This window comes from Cladophialophora immunda (assembly GCF_000835495.1).
Source record: "Cladophialophora immunda strain CBS 83496 unplaced genomic scaffold supercont1.3, whole genome shotgun sequence".
Taxonomy (NCBI): Eukaryota; Fungi; Ascomycota; class Eurotiomycetes; order Chaetothyriales; family Herpotrichiellaceae; genus Cladophialophora; species Cladophialophora immunda.
The window spans coordinates 5,510,354-5,525,832 of NW_015622543.1; the positions used below are offsets into that span (position 1 = coordinate 5,510,354).

The window sequence follows — 15,479 nt, forward strand, 5'->3', positions numbered from 1 at the left end:
TGCACGTATATCGCTACCAGGCTGCCGACCGGTGGACCGTGGTCAGATCAATTAGCCTTAGTAGGAACCGAGAGAGTATGCCAGACTAAGTACTCGCATCAATCCTTCATTCATCCGTACATAGATACGAAGACACAAAGATAGATGGATGGCACGTCTAGACCGCCCGCCCACCCACAGACAGAGACGACACATCTAATTATGTCCTCGCAGAGACGGGAGGACCCATGCCCATGCCCATACCCATACCCATGGACGTTGGGGGCGTGCGGCGGCGAGGCTGTGCTGGGAGCCTGGGCCTATTTCTATCCTGCGCCGTGCCATATATGCCCCATGTCACGCCACAAGATGCTGCTTTTGAGCGTCCCCCCCCCGATACGTCTCTAGATCGCCATGGCTCTCACCCTGGCCTGTACGGCGTGCCTGACGACCTGGAAGGTATGGTGTTCTATATTCTTGGCTCGAGGACTAGTGTACAAAAGGACTTGGTACCTGCGCACAGCTCGCTTAAAGCCGCTTTCGACAGCGCCCGTGGCTCTGGGGAATAAGCTCGATCCGCCATAGCTCAGATGGATGGAGATAATACCACTGTGCTGCGAAATAATCAACCTGGACAAAAAGCCTGGAGCTTGATCAAGGATGCGTTAAGTAGATCCATACCCGGGTATATAGAGGCAGATAAATAGGTAGGCAGACCACCTATCTGGCCTCCCGTCTTTGCGAGTACCAAATACCATGTACCGTGTACCATGTACCATAATAGACAGATATTACAGAGTCCCTCTACCTCTCTTTCCTGACATTCCTATCCGTCCCCATTCTCAAGGGACCAATGGCACGATCTCATATCGACGGGACTCCATCGGAGAAAGGGGATGCCGCACAGTCGCCCACCCGCGCAGGAAACGTGGACATTGGTCTGATAACGCTTGGGGCGGATTGATTATTGCTGCCGCGCTTACGTACCTAGGTACCTAGGTACTCGTAGGTAGGTAGGCAGGTACCCTTCCTTGTAGGCAACTGAGTTACCTACTCGGTAGAAAAAAGAGACGTCGGGACTTACGAATCCTGTGTTGCACCCGTGCAGGTGACCTACCGAGCTACTTAGGTACCCAAACCATCAAGCCATGTATGTGCTCGGGACACGCAAGGATCTTCAAAGCCCGCGCGTGAGATGGACTCGGTACCTTGTACGAGTATTACATGCCCACTTCCACAACTTCCCTTGTACTCTGTACACGTACAAACAGTCAATGTGCCGGGGAGTCGCTCGGAAAATGCCCAACGGGGGAGAATGTCCTCGTCCCCCAAAAAGGCCGTGGAATTATGGAGAAGAAAGAGGAGAGGGGATCGAATAGTTGATGCCCAATCGAGGAACCGAGCCCTAGACGTTCGACCTCGTCCAAACGGACCAAGTCCAATGGAGATGACAAGAGAGAGAGAAACGAGCGCCGCCCGGAATCTTGCCGGGGCCCTGGATTACGACGACTTTGTCCGATGCTTCATTGCCGATCCGGGTACATAGTATGGAGTCTGGAGTACGTACTATGGCCCTTGGCACGGGGATTCGTCCTCACCCCCATCCTGGCTTCACGCAGCCGAAGGAGACAAAGGAAGATACGGACAGGCAAGGAAGGGAGATCTTTCTCGCGGGCGGACAGTGCAAGTCTGTATTGAGTCTTTGTCTTCTCTACACATGGCCAATTAGACCCGTGGAACAACACTCCTATTTTCGCTTTCGCCGGGCTGTCTCCTTCTGATCGAATCGACCGCTCCAGAACATATTTTCCAATCCTGTGGTGGCGCGCGGGCTAGATATTTCCCAGCTGCTTCAAAGAACATGCTCAGCCGTGCAATGCAAATCCCACCCAAACACGCATATGCTTCCCATAACTCTCGTTCACATAGCACGTGACACCGTCGAACTCCAATGCACCATGAAGGAGCAATGCCTCTTGACTGTAGATCGTAGATGTAACAAAATGCAACCCCGCCCAACCATGAGACCTGAAAATGTAGAGCCTCCCCCCTTGGTAGTCATTTGGGCCACGTAAAATGCAGTATTGACTCGCCAAAGCGCCTCGAACCGTGCATGCGTATGGACACTGTAAGTATCCTCGGATAATGTAAAAGTGGTATCATCAGATCGAGCATAACGACGTTATCGTGCAGAGGGATGACAAAGGAAATTGTAGAAGGGCAGCGATGCCCTTTCGAACGACACGGGTCGCCGGTGTTACCGCTGGCCCGACTGATCCATCTGTTGCTGGGACCACTGAACCTCTTGTTGAGTGTCGACGGGATGCTTCACTTCGTCAGGCCGCTCAGCATTGACGGGACCAGGCATCGAGCTGATCATGTCACTAGCCAAGGATTGGGCCACATAGCTGCGAAGCTCCCGCTCTTCTCTTTCGTCTTCGCGCATCAACTGATTCCTTACGTGTTTGTCCATATTCTCTCGTCGAATTTTGCGTATCTCATGCATGATCCAAAGCAACACCTCTTCAGGACAGCGGGTTCGGGGGAGGTGGTAGCGAGAATTGCGGACATATCGACGGGTGACATCGGTAGCTCCGTCGTTGGAAAAGGCGATACAGTAGGCAATCTTGCGATTCCAGCCTAAGAGAGACTGCGTCAGAACAGAACTCGGGAGCCCATTGCGGGATCGAGTTGCTCACCTTCAGTATATACCCTCGGGTTATCCCACATTTCCTCACAGGGGTCGACGTGGATCCACCTCCGTTGATGCTCGCTATACACCTCGGTCCATACGTGATCTTCACTGTTCCACACCCACCGTACTCGGGCGCCCGCAGCACGGCACAACATGCTGAAACAGTTGGCGAACTCTCCTGCGCGACCTCTCCGAGTCTCGAGCAAGGTCCAGACCTCCGAGTACCGGGGAAACCGTTCAAAGGCCTGGCAACCAGGATTTGTGCACTGGTAGAGTTCGGTCCTTGTGGCTCCGCGGGCCACTTCGTCAGGTGTGGTGGGCGTCTGACCTCGCGCGACGGTGGCACCATGGCATCTGGAACAAGGAGGATTATTCACGAATGAGAAAAATGATCGCTTAAACCACCTAAAGACCAAGTTAGATCCCAAGCATCGAGGATTACAAGCTCCAGAAAGACGTACCTGAGAAGCGACCTGATGACACAGTCCTGGTAGCCCCATTCTGGTTTGACATTGTCACCTTTGGAGGCAGCCAGAGCTTTCAGCAGATTATGTTCCTCTTCCGCCTCGACATAAATTCGATCAATTGGGACGTGGGTTAATGCTTCGTCCAGGAGACCGGGGTTTTCATACTTGACGGGGGTCATAGACAAGGTCAGGAGCAGATTTCTGAACTTGAGCGACGGACCATCTTGCGGAGGAGAAGGGACGATAGGATAGCTGCGAAAAGAGGTGTAGGTGGGCGGTTGGTGTTGCGAAGAGCGAGAACTGGGAGCGACGGACGCAGGTGCGGAGTTCGGGTGGTGTGCGGTGTGCGATGAAGCAGGAGGTGCGAGATGGGGAGACGCAGAACGAGGAGTTCTGGCTTGCTCCTCGAGTTCGTTTAACCTCCTCGTGCGCAGCAACTGCTCGAATTGTTTGGAGAGGTCGGCGGCATTGAAGTCGAACTCATCGTCGAGGATGCGCGGCCGCGCGTTCCCCGCCATGGCTGCAGAGCGGAATCGATGTTGCAGTCAATGGGCCGACGAGAAGGTGAAGAGGAGAGGGAGGAGAGGAGAGAGGCCCGAGGACGAAGACTCAAGGGACCGAGCAGGAGAGAGGTGTGAGGGTCAATCTGATTTGATCAAATCAATCTGATACCAGTGCCTGTGACAAAACTGGCGCAGTCGCCGGAGCACAGCCCGAGTCGAGTTGCCTCGCCACAATCGGAAAGGCAAATGGAGTTCCAGGTATAGCCCATTCACAACAATGCCAGGGCGAGGATAGAGGACGGTGCAAAAGGGGATCGAGAAATATCGACACGGTCTAAAAAGCAAGGTGCAGTGTATTGTAGTAGTAGGGGAAGAGAGAGGAGGAGGAGGCGACAGTGAGGATGAGTTTGGATGCGTGGTGGTCAGTAAGTGCAGCGGGAGTGGTACGTGGACGATGATTGCGTGAGCCTCCCAAGCAATCCCTCGAGGACCTGGGCGAGCAGCGAGATGCGAGCCACACACACTCCCGGTCGTAGTCGCAGTGCGTGTGCGTGCAGAGAGAGATGGGCGAGTAGCGGTGGGCACGGGGGCACTGGGGGCACCGGGCCACTGAGCGCTGGGTGGACGCAGGCCAAGCGGACGTGGAAGGCCGACGTGGACAAGAATGGCCCAGGCAGAAAAGGGAGCCACTCGCTGCGTCTCTACCACTGGCAAGCTTTGGCAGGCCCTGGATTGGCCCCCCGAAGACAAGAGTCGACGTTCCAAGGCCAATTCTGGGGGATTCGGGCTGCTGCTTCTGGGAGGCTGACGACGACGGCCGCCAGCAAAGAGTGACTGCGCCGCGCGTCCCCTGGCACCGAACACCACGGGCAGCATGAACAGCCCCCCTGATGCGCCCCCCCGCGGCCAATGGCAGGCCCGTCACTGTTGGTTCGGTATGACGCCCTCCGGCCAATCACTTTGCCACTTGGCAGCCAAGGGACTCCGTAGTTAGGGGACCCCCCGTCAACCCTTCCCAGTCACTTTCCACTTTTGCCTGCAAAATGCCCCAGGTCGCCAACGCTTGATCTGGCTTGCTGCTGTCTTCCTTCTATCGAGCATTGGCACGTGTCGACCAGGACCACATCCAACTACGCCGAACAAGGACAATGGGTCCCAAAGAAGAAAGAGCAGACCAACGGAGAAAGAGAAGGCGGCCACCAACATAATCACTCGGGGTGGTGTGGATGAACAGGGCGAACACGCATTCACCGAATTGCCTCTTTTCGCCTTCTACATGCCCTCCTCGGTTCCCCCGTCCTCCCATCCTGCTTCCGCCGTACTTTGACCGATCATCAGTGATGCAGACGAGTCATGGTTACGAACATCGCCCTCAGCTGGCAACCACAGGGGCACCACGGCGCACCCAACACCACCAGACACCCCCAAGGCGTCCCCTAGTTCGCACGTAATGGGCTTGGCAGTGCTGATGCGCTGCGCAATGGCTATTTCGTGCCGGAGGATTTCTATCAATCAGATGCCGCGAAGAAGCTGCGAGCCAAGATCGAAGAGCTGACGCTCAGCGTCTACTACTCGCTCCCGGGGGCTGCAAAGGGGATCGGGACCCACGTCTCGACCCTTCTGACGTTTGGGACGTTTTCGATGTTTCGATGCTTTGACGATGGCGAAAACTCCACGAGCTCGATCCTGCCCCCCTCTGTTTGGTGCTCATTTCTGGCCCGCTCTTTGCCCATCTCTTGGCATCCGCTACTTTGCAGCCTCAGGTTTCAAACTTAACTCTTTAGTCGCCTTCATCCCTCGAAGCTTCGTGTCTGTCAAAACATCCCTTCCAGCCCGCCAACCTAGCAAAAAGTATTCCACGTCTTCTTCCACCATGGCCACGTCGCCCGGATCGCTCTTTCTTCTGCCAGGATGTGTTCCAGGTCGATCTCACGTCTACCAGAGACCACGTCGATGTCCTTGACACGTCGGATCGGGGTTTTCTTCCAAAGCTTGAACCCAATGTAGAAGGCAATGACGACCGGCGCTGCCAGATACCCTTCGAAGAAGATCTTGGTCCTTTCGGATGATGACATCTCTCGGTAACCAATCTGTGTGACAGGAGATCAAAAGTCAGTCTCATTCTTGGAACAATTCAACAGATTTTCCGAACCAATGGCACACTCATATGCCGTGCACGTCAGCTCTGATGTTGGGAACAACAAGGGCAACTCACGGGGGCAAATCCCGTCCAGAATTGGGCTATCAGCACCAGACAATTGAACAGGAAGCCGATCCATGACCCAATCACTCCTGCTTGAGACTTGTAAGGAAGCTCGTCCAGAGTGTGGCCATGGTACTTCCAGGCCTGGCGGAATCGGATGTGACACAGGCAGATTGATCCCCAGGTGAAGATACTTGCCAGACCGCTGACGGCAAACATCCAGTTCCAGGCTTCTTGTCTCTGCGACGGCGACAACGCGACAATATAGCAGAGAGCCCCGAGCGCCGACGAGAAGATGATGGCCACGAGCGGTCTGCCGGTCTTGTCGATATAGCCAAGGATTTTCGGTGCCTGACCATTATCCGCCAGGGCAGCTAACGTGCGCGATGCCCCGTACACAGATGCGTTGCCGACACTCAGAACCGCGATCAGGATGACAGCGTTGAAAACCGAGGGCAACCCCCCGACGCCCGCATTCTGACTTCTTGTCAGCACAAAATATCCCTGCGACGCCATCACACCATGCTGGAGCCACTTACTTTGATGGCCAGCACGAATGGCGATGTCCAGTTGTTGGCGCTGCTGCCGCTGTTGAGCAACCGAGGGTCATCCCAACGGACTAAACATCCGACGAAGGTCAAGGAGATGATGTAAAACTGGTGCGGCACCGATTAGCGAGGGCGACCGCAAACCACATGGGCATGCTTGAATCAGCTTACCAGAACCACCCGCCAGAACACTTGCTTGATGGCCGTGGGGAGCGCCAACCGTGGATTTTCCGCCTCAGCTGCCGCCAACCCCACCAGCTCAGTCCCACCAAACGAAAATGCAGCTGTGACGAAAACCGAGCACACGCCCTTGAATCCGTACGCAAAGGCACCTGGATCATCCCAGGTTTTGGCTCCAAAATAATGTCCGGTAGGTCCTCCTCCGACGTCGACAACCAAGGCGAATATTCTGCGCGGCGCTCAGAGTCAGCTTTCCACCCCAATAACCTTGAGAGGTGTAACTCACATAAAGCCTAACGTTGCGATGACCTTGACAATCGAAAAAGCGAACTCCGCCTCCCCATATCCCCTGACACCAAAGAGGTTTATTGAGATAATCACAACATAGAAGATTGTAACCCAAACACAGGGGTTAACGTCACGTGCACCCTGCCAGTAGTTTAGGGTGATAGAAGCGGCCATAATTTCAATTGGTAACGTGACTAGCCATTGCATGGCGTAGTTCCAGCCCCTAATGATGTGCTGTTAGCTTAGGGGCGATCTATAAGTGATAGGGAGAAAAGAGAGCCTGGGTGAGGAGATAGGGTTAGGGTTAGGGTTACAGACATCGCAAACCCCCACGCTGGGTCAAGAAATCTCGAGGAGTATGCTGAATAGGAGCCAGCAACCGGAAATCTATTGTCCCAAACTCTATATCAGCAATGTCACCTTCAGAGAAAAGAAGCGGAGAGCGCCAATGCGCAGCCCGTATAAAGGACCACCACACCGGGTCTCCTATCAGGTTTGATCACTTACAAGACGGCCATCTCTCCCAAAGCATGGACCGTGCAGAAGATCATGATCCCCAAAAGGCAGTATGCAAGGACAAGGGCCGCGGGACCCCCTGTTGCAAGAGCCGAGCCCGAACCGACAAAGAGACCGGTCCCTATCGAGCCGCCGATGGCAATCATTTGCAAATGTCGCTGCTTGAGTTTCATGGCCAACGCTGGCTGTGCCGGCGGCTGGTCGGGGAGCGGTTTCCCATTGTCGTCGACGAGGAGCTCCGAAACGCGAGCGCTGTTGAACACCAAGAAGAGGGTGCGCCGTCAGCATCTGTGTTTTCTTTTTCACCATCTCATATGAAGCGGGAAGACACACTTGGGGTTTTCGCGGAAACCGTCAATGACACGGGCGAAGAGCGACATCTTCTCGTGCGTGGAGACGATCTGGCCATATTCCTGGCCGGGGGGAGGAGCTCCGGGGCTGGGCTCCTGCTTCTTCTCAACGTCAACATCCATCTTGATGGTTCAAGCAACCTGGTGTTGTTGTCGAAGTTGTTCAATAAAAGGGGGGCGTGCGACTGTTCACAACGGTCATGAACTCTAGCTACGAGAAAGTCAGGTAAGAGGAGCAGCCGTGATGGTCAGGAGAATTTCCAAAGGTGAGATCTCGACGATATGGAAATCGAGGGGGATCTCCAGCCTTTTCAACCACCGACGGCCTGGAGAGCGATTTCGGACTCATGCTCTCCGGTGGTGGTGCAGCAGCAGGGGCAAGGATTGCAACTGATCAACATCCGCCTCCACGGCGCGGCTGTAACGCGGGATAGCATCTGGACCTCGATGGAGGGACCCCCCCTCTCAGGGTAGCCCTGGATTGGGCACTGTTCTGGGCTGAGATTATGTTGTACTGACAAGTCGAAGTCATGGCAAGGTTGAGCACTGTTCATCTGTGTGCGGATGCCCCGGAAGTCCAGGGCAGAGATAAGGTATTTTGAGAAGGAGAAGGGTCTTGCTTGGTGAGATCTGGTCACAGAGTGGGCTGGTCTCGAGAGGATTCGCTGAGTGAGTGGTTCATGGTATACAGGGGGGGGGGGATGAGTGATATAGCTCGTGTGGAGATACTTGGGACACTTTTTTTTCCGTCTATGAGGCACACAATAGGTGCTCGCGTGACGAGGCGTCTGGAGGGCGAGAGCCTCGTGGGCTAGAGGCCAATCAGCGCAAGAACCCAAGGTAAAGCAATCTTTCCCAGCTTCAATACCAAATGGGTCATCGCCTATTGGTGCTCTTTGCTCGGCGATGGCAAGGAGTTCATGCATGATGATCACACCAGCGGCAACGGCAGCGGGTCACATCCGTCCGAGCATGCAGGTTGCGCAGTTTTGCATCTTGGGCGCAGCCGCTGACATGGGGGATTCCGATGCCGTGAAATTCGGGAGTGAACGGAGGTGGGTGCGTCCACGACGTTGATTGACTGTCTTGGACCAGGTCCTTGATGCACTGTATACAAGTAGATGTAAGTACCAAATAAGGGTTGGTGCATGTGATGGTGATGGTGATGGTGATGTCGATGATAGTTGGGGTTGTGGTGTGGTGGTGGTGGTGGTGGCGGCGGCGTCCTCGTCCTTTTTTCTTCGCTGGATCTGGAAGCCCTGATGACATCATAACCTTCCCCCACGTCTCCTTATCGACATCAACACGAGGCTGCGAGGCTGCAAGGCTGCGAGGATGCTTCCTTCGACCAACGCATCTGCCTTAGTAGTCGTAAAAAAGTCCTAGGCGTTCGAGGTAGGTATCCTATCAGCAGCCGCTTTCGTCATAGAGTCTTCTACTCCGCGCAGAAACCACGGCATATACACCATCTCCAACGTTTCCCGGCTGAACTCTTGCATCTGCCCTTGGTTTCTCGCCCTCCGTCTCGCCCTCCGGGTAGTGCATATCCCGAGTCATATTCTTCTTTCGCCACTTCTAGAAGGACTCCATTGTTTCTGACATGCATATCAGACCCAGAAGATGGGCAATGATTGCCTCTTACGGAGGACACAAGTCCCAAGGCTGAACATGGGATTTCTTTCTATCGATTCCAGCTCCTCCCAGCTGGCTATGAGATTGTTCTGACCTCCTCCCGCCCCGGGTAGGGATATCTTCTTCATCGCGCACGAGCCTTGGCTCCATATGCCACAAACAGGAGTCTCGAGAATCACCCCTCATGGCTTACGTGGTCATTGGGGGCATCATCACTCACCATCTTTCCTTTTTCTGAATTCGGTCAGAGGCATGGGTAGTCAGTCGCCTTGGGAAGCAGCATCATGCACATCCCGGGTCCCCAGCTGACGATATGCCCGGGACCCTGCGTCCCCCACGCTTGTTGCTCAAGTTCCGATGGCCTCCGCTGAGGATTGCTCCATGTCTATATCCCTCGAAAGCGTCTGCACGATCCGCCAAGACGCTGCTTAGAAGGGGACGGCACGCTTACCTTGAAGCTACTTCCCATCTGGAGATGCATTCATTGTCATGGAAAGAAACCGATGTTTGCTGCTCTTGCACAAACATCTTGCTCATCAGACAGCTTCTCCGGTCTCGATACGAGTTGAGCCAAAAGTGTACCGACTAATTCTTGGACAGGCTCTTTCATGAGCGTCAGTATTGTGGGCTCGCTATTTCCCTTCGGTATCATCCCCGTCCAGAACACCGAATCCCCGCGTGCAGATACTTCCACGGTGGGGTGCGATCTGCGATGCGTTGTTTCATACTCAGCACTTTGTTTCTACACCTGAGTGTGCCGCAGCGGAATGCTTGTTCCTGTTGGTACAGTTGCTTCTCTTCTCTGTTATCTTTATTGGGTCCAGCCATCATGTCTCCCCTCTTGAGGCAGTGGTGGAAGAGAACGCAATTATTGTCATCGATATGTGTTTTTGGCAACCGCCGAGGCGAGGAAGAATCCATGCAAAAGCAACGCATACAGAATTGTGTTGTCCCACGGTGCACAATAGTCACGCAGGTCTAGATCGATACTACTGGTGTACAGATTAGATCAAATCAGGACCCCCTCGGCCGGTGCCGTAAAGCTTACCAGCGACCAGTATACCGGATGGAGATTGCTCTCGCCACCTCTGACTTTTCCAGAATGTCAGATTCGGCAGGTAAAGTATGATTTCTCCTGTATCAGATGCCAACAGCATGATTGGGAAGACCGTGGAGTCTTTGTGGCCTGGTAACAAGGACAAGAGGAACAGTCCAGAAAGAGAAACTTTGCCGCGCTCGACTGCATGTGGCTTCGCCGCATTGTCATTCCGTCTCTCCTGCCTCCATCGTTTTCTCTCATTCATTATTATGATATCCCAGGATTGGCATGTGATGCGGTCGCTACCTTTAAGCTCGGCCTAACCTCATGTCCTCATCTGAACAAGTAGTTCTCTGATATCTGCCTTTCCGTCGGACAAGATCCAACAATTGGCGAGGCCGGTTGCCATCAACCACAAGCCAACGTGCCTCACGACAAAGAGGGATACCAAAACATGATCGCTGTTCCTGAGCCTCCAAGACTTACAAGAAGGGTGGTGGGAGTGACAGCCATTGCGGAAATCCCACGGGCCTGTGGCCGTCTTCCGAGACAAGCATGGTCAATACGAGAAGCTTTGCCTCCGTTATCCGACCTCCAGCCTTTCCTCCCACTTCAGCCTGTCAGCCTTCCAAGTCACGATCGACGATATCCCAAAGCTCGTTCCGATGGCGGCGCAGGAAATCGCAGTTCCCAGTCATCTTGTTCAGCTGCAGCACCCAACGGATCAACACACCTCGCCAGCTTTGAAACTCGATGAACAGAGCTTCCAAGTTCTCGATCTCCTCCTCGCTGATATTCTGGGCTTTTTGCTTTTCAACCAGTGCCGCAGCTTCATTTGCGATCCCTAGACGCTTCAGAGCAATTTCTGATACACCGATCTCAAAGCCTAGAATATGAACCCAGCTCTTCTGCTCTTCGGCTGCTCCACAGAATTCTTCCACAAACTTTTGGACGCGAGCTTTATTCTTTTCTCCGTTGTATTTGCCATCCATGTGGATGACATTCAACGCCCTCGTCTTCACCGCTTTGCATTGGTCATGGCACACACCTTGCAATTCGCGAAGCACCCGGATGTTCGTGCGGATGATGAACTGAATTGTCTCATTTGCGTCGGGACTGGCCAAAAGCTGGAAGAGTGCCCCAACTAGCTTTTCAGTTTGTTGTCCGGATCTGCGCAGGTAGAGATGATAATCTGATGCACCAATTAGCGCTATGTGGACTGGTCCGGGATATTCTCACTAAGATCAGGTCGGGCCATTCACTTACCACATCCATTCAAGGGCTCCAAGAGTTCACGGCTTCTTTCTCGCGCAGATGTCCTCAGGACTTGACCCAATGGCTTGCTTGCTAGTGGAAAAGGTTGTTGCTTCATCTCTGCATCATGTCGGCGCACGCATCTATGAACGGGAGGAACGGACTCAAGTTCGATGAGCTGATCGAAAGTGTGGCAACTCCAGACACTATTGGTGCTGTGGCTCCCTCTCCTACTCCACAAAGTCTCCATCTCTGCACCGGTTGATGTTTGACTGGCATCAGCTGCAGTCGATCTTTGAGATGCAGCCTCCCGTCGACCACTGTGTTGATGGCGTCGGGATAGACTTTCTTTGCGTTCTTTGGGCGCGCAAGAGATATTTTCCCCAGGTGAGGCAGTTCAACGCCAAGTATGATGAGATCGTTGACTGCAGACAGTGCAGCACTAATGATTTGTGACTGTTCTGCTTTGATATTGAGGTCCACCTCAAGCTCATCTCACGCATTGCTTTGTTATTCCCATTGCTGACCTAATTTCATCTCTACCGCGGGTCTTTCTTTACATTCGAGTTGATTGAAGCCATATCACGACTGGGAAAGATAAATAAAAGCTCTCTACCGTCGAAGTCAGAGAGCAGTCCGGTCAAGTTGTCTCGAAGCTGCGAGCGAAACAAAAAAGTGCCCGACATCGCACTTAATCAGAAAGGACATTAATCCAACTTCCACTTGAGACTCGACTTCACATGATCCAGACGGCGCCAGCGATGATATGGTTCCGCCTTGCAAAAGGATCACTCTTTCGACTTGATGGTCAGAAACAGAAAATATAGATGTCTGGCAGAAATTGTATCATATTGAGGAACTGACATGACTGGCAACGACGACATGATTCTAATATCTTACCTCCCTCCTGGGAGGAGGTCGGTTTTCGCTGGACACTGCACTGCCCTCCATTCTGGTACTTATTATTTCTCATCATTAAGTTCCTCCATATCTACCGCTTTCGTTCTGAGCTTGAACTATCGGTTGGCTGGGCATTTGCTCTCCATTGCATCATTCTGTTGTTCAAAGCGGCACGGAGTATGCTGGTGAGGATATCAGCAACTGGACTTCATCCGCACAAGTCGGAGGCGATGAGATCAAGGGAACAGGTTTGTGAAATATGGGGAAGTGGAAAGGAATTCCTTACCGTTCGTTCTGCAAGTGGCATTGCATGAGGGCCACGGGTCGTTCTTCCTGCCTCCGTCCTGCGGCGTCCTGGTCACGTCTTTCAAAAGATCGATCAGCTTTTTGTTGCCTAGCTTTTGGATGCCGGTTTGGATGGCGTCGAGAGTGTCGTTGGTCGGGCCTGATGGTGCCCGGCTGAAGATATCCAGCGACGCCGCCGTCTCTGACGCGGCAGGCGTCTCATACACGACCACAAAGCCCACTCCCTCTGAGTCATAACCCCAGCTGATGACCTCGTACGTGTTGTTCTGCGGGGCAAGGGATCCCGTTGGCACGCTGTGATAGGCACCGTCGCCGCCGTCAGCGATGGCCGTGTCAAGCGAGTACCCGAAGTAAGTGGCGTTGGGTTTCTGCGTGTCGTTCACGAGCTGGAAAGACGCCAGGTCGGCGAGGTGTGCGGCCTCGAGCGAATAGCAGGCGTCATCTGCACAAGGCCGCGTCAGAGTCCAGATGAAATTCCGAAAGATGTGGTAGAGCTCTTGGTTGGAATAGGTGATGAACCAGTTTCCCAAGAACCAGTTCGGAGGCAGAGGATCCCATGGCTTCGAGGATTCCTCGTTGAAGGTCGGCGGGGTCCGCAGTTGAATTGGGTGCCGAGGGATCTGGTGTGCTTGGAGGAGCGAGAGTGATAGCTCTAAGTTTCCGTCAGGTCAGGTACCCGTCTATACATCTATATCCAGTGCCCTTGGCTCTCACGCCGTTCTGGATTTGCCACAGACATGGAATCATACTCCAAGATACCGAACGTTGAGGATGTCTAAAATGGGCGAGCATACCTGGTTGAAGCCCAATACCAGCACTCAGAGACACCACGGGGAAGCAGACAAAGGCAACCCCTGTCAAGATCGGCGCAAACACCTTGAGATGCATGACGGCAGAATTCGAACTAGATACAGGACCAACGGCTCGAGGCTACGGACTTGCATTTGCAGCGATCTCCTCATATTTATATTCTACTAGCTACTGACGAGGATGCCAGCCGGCAACTACCTAGCTACGAATCTGCCAGAGGGAAACGTCCTCTTCGTATATCAAAATCGGTAAAAGCCATGAGGAAAGCTAGCGCTTATATACTAAACCTCCACCTACCAGCTGGCGCTGACTTTTGTTTTAGTCATTGGGCCTTAGATTCAGGGATCACCACAGGAAAGAGAAGAGAACAAAAAGACATAAGTGCGCCTGCAGGGTTCTCCATGGTGTTGTTCGCTCTTTTGTCAAGGTTGCATGGGTTGTCTGGTCTGAGTGACATGGAGGAGTTGCACCTCAGGACACCAGGCTCACCCGCTTCACTATCTATCTTTTTCAGGTGCGCCCCATGAGAAAGAGGAAGAGGTGGGCCTGATTAAATCCTTGTTGATACCAGCTAGGTCTCCCAGGAAGCCATGGACGGCGAGTGATATGCAAGGCCAAGGTTCTTGCGAGTGCCATGTGGCATCTTCGCTACGGCATCATTTACCAGGCAACCCGATTCCTATCCCTTCCTCAGACTAGTAATCTTTCATTTCGCGCCACTCAGCCCTGGGGCGCCTTATGGTAGTGACAGCTAAGGTCTTCAGCACTAGGGTTTTGCCCACCGTTCTTCGATCCTTGTGCTAGCATACCGGCGTGGCGCAGACAGCGACACGGAAGCTGATTTCCATCTGGTTGCAGGGTCTGGTATGGACGTATCTGAGGCCCTCGTGCTATCACTGGCATCCACCTTGCCCTTCTGGTAATATACCCATCCTTAGCAGCGCGGGGCCCCATAAATAAATTACCCAAGTGAGCAGTGAGTCCCTCTGGACTGGGAATAGGTTATTATCCTGTGGACCTGTGGTATTGTCTAACCCCGTGGACTAACCGGGTTCGGAACTCGTCTATTCCTAATATAGCACTAACCCTGTACTATTGGTGAAGAGAAAAGGGGGCCAGGCGAGAAAGGGGCTCCTTCCTACCAAAAGATCCACAGCCGCGAGACTCTCCTCTAAACACTCCTATCGTGCAGTAATATCGGAGCCGACACCGACATTCTGTGCGCCACAAAACCAACTGCCCCTTCCACGGCCAATCCCGATCCCGGCAATGTTCTACTCATACGCACAGGCTGAGCAAAGAGTGCATGACGACTATGTGGCTGCCCTCCAGGCCGGCGCCGTGACGTCCGCGTCGTCGGTTGTCGCTTCTTTGAACTTTGTCCTTCTGATTGGCTGGTTGTTCGTGTCTCCTTCGATATCCGAGCTGAGCTTTCAAAGGTGCCGCCTGCCAGTCTTTCTGTGCATCTGCTACGTCTCGCTATGGAACTTGCTATACTCCCGCTCGATCGGCGTGGTGGGCAGTATAGGTGTCGGTCTGAACGCGGCTCTGTGCACTGTGCTCGCTGTCAACTTCGTCCTCTTGCACGATCCTCGGAAGTTCACGAGGCTGATCCTGCGCCCGGCTACAGAACCATCGCAGGCAGAGGGATGTACCGCCTTGACACAAAAGCTTGCTTCTCATGATGAACAAGGCCCGGAGCAGCTCCTAGTCTGGGAGCCGATGCCCAAAAATCTATGGCGCAGGCTATTCTGGGTATTGGACCTCGTCACCAGCGTCCGCGGCGTCCATTGGTCCTGGGGTCCTTCA

The 15,479-nt window shown here is 53.6% G+C and overlaps 4 protein-coding genes across 6 annotated transcripts; 1 reads left to right on the plus strand and 3 right to left on the minus strand.

Annotated features, from left to right (window-relative positions):
- Positions 1 to 1,599: 1,599 nt before the first annotated feature.
- Positions 1,600 to 4,191, minus strand: PV07_06256 (uncharacterized protein). The gene is made up of 3 exons (XM_016393212.1): positions 3,136 to 4,191; positions 2,679 to 3,079; positions 1,600 to 2,619 (listed from the first exon to the last, which is right to left on the minus strand). The coding sequence occupies exons 1-3, from the start codon at positions 3,657 to 3,659 to the stop codon at positions 2,237 to 2,239; spliced, it is 1,308 nt and encodes a 435-aa protein (XP_016250731.1). The 5' UTR covers positions 3,660 to 4,191; the 3' UTR covers positions 1,600 to 2,236.
- Positions 4,192 to 4,838: 647 nt separating this feature from the next.
- Positions 4,839 to 8,423, minus strand: PV07_06257. Of its 3 annotated transcripts, XM_016393213.1 has the most exons (8): positions 7,713 to 8,423; positions 7,371 to 7,631; positions 7,182 to 7,250; positions 6,862 to 7,086; positions 6,567 to 6,804; positions 6,387 to 6,503; positions 5,860 to 6,324; positions 4,839 to 5,734 (listed from the first exon to the last, which is right to left on the minus strand). In XM_016393213.1, exons 1-8 carry the CDS (start codon positions 7,850 to 7,852, stop codon positions 5,486 to 5,488), a joined length of 1,764 nt encoding a protein of 587 aa, XP_016250732.1. In that variant the 5' UTR covers positions 7,853 to 8,423; the 3' UTR covers positions 4,839 to 5,485. The 3 variants fall into 3 exon arrangements, with proteins under 3 accessions (XP_016250732.1, XP_016250733.1, XP_016250734.1); XM_016393214.1 differs by having other exon boundaries at positions 4,839 to 6,324; XM_016393215.1 differs by having other exon boundaries at positions 6,862 to 7,250.
- A 2,261-nt stretch (positions 8,424 to 10,684) lies between these two features.
- PV07_06258 (uncharacterized protein) lies at positions 10,685 to 11,702 on the plus strand. Its single transcript, XM_016393216.1, has one exon. The coding sequence runs from the start codon at positions 10,855 to 10,857 to the stop codon at positions 11,155 to 11,157; it is 303 nt and encodes a 100-aa protein (XP_016250735.1). The 5' UTR covers positions 10,685 to 10,854; the 3' UTR covers positions 11,158 to 11,702.
- PV07_06259 (uncharacterized protein) lies at positions 11,021 to 13,748 on the minus strand (the record flags this gene model as incomplete). Its single annotated transcript, XM_016393217.1, has 3 exons — positions 11,021 to 11,592; positions 12,841 to 13,512; positions 13,655 to 13,748. 3 exons carry the CDS (start codon positions 13,746 to 13,748, stop codon positions 11,021 to 11,023), a joined length of 1,338 nt encoding a protein of 445 aa, XP_016250736.1.
- Between the last annotated feature and the right edge of the window lie 1,731 nt (positions 13,749 to 15,479).

Excerpts from the sequence above, each read along its gene's own strand:
- PV07_06256 (XM_016393212.1), bottom strand. The coding sequence starts at position 3,659 with ATGGCGGGGAACGCGCGGCCGCGCATCCTCGACGATGAGTTCGACTTC. Across the intron at positions 3,080-3,135 it reads GTCATCAGGTCGCTTCTCAG|GTGGTTTAAGCGATCATTTT; the intron begins GTACGTCTTTCT and ends CTTGGTCTTTAG. Across the intron at positions 2,620-2,678 it reads CCCGAGGGTATATACTGAAG|GCTGGAATCGCAAGATTGCC; the intron begins GTGAGCAACTCG and ends AGTCTCTCTTAG.
- PV07_06257 (XM_016393213.1), bottom strand. The coding sequence starts at position 7,852 with ATGGATGTTGACGTTGAGAAGAAGCAGGAGCCCAGCCCCGGAGCTCCT. Across the intron at positions 6,805-6,861 it reads ATCGCAACGTTAGGCTTTAT|AATATTCGCCTTGGTTGTCG; the intron begins GTGAGTTACACC and ends AGCGCCGCGCAG. Across the intron at positions 5,735-5,859 it reads TCTGGACGGGATTTGCCCCC|ATTGGTTACCGAGAGATGTC; the intron begins GTGAGTTGCCCT and ends CCTGTCACACAG.
- PV07_06258 (XM_016393216.1), top strand. The coding sequence starts at position 10,855 with ATGATCGCTGTTCCTGAGCCTCCAAGACTTACAAGAAGGGTGGTGGGA.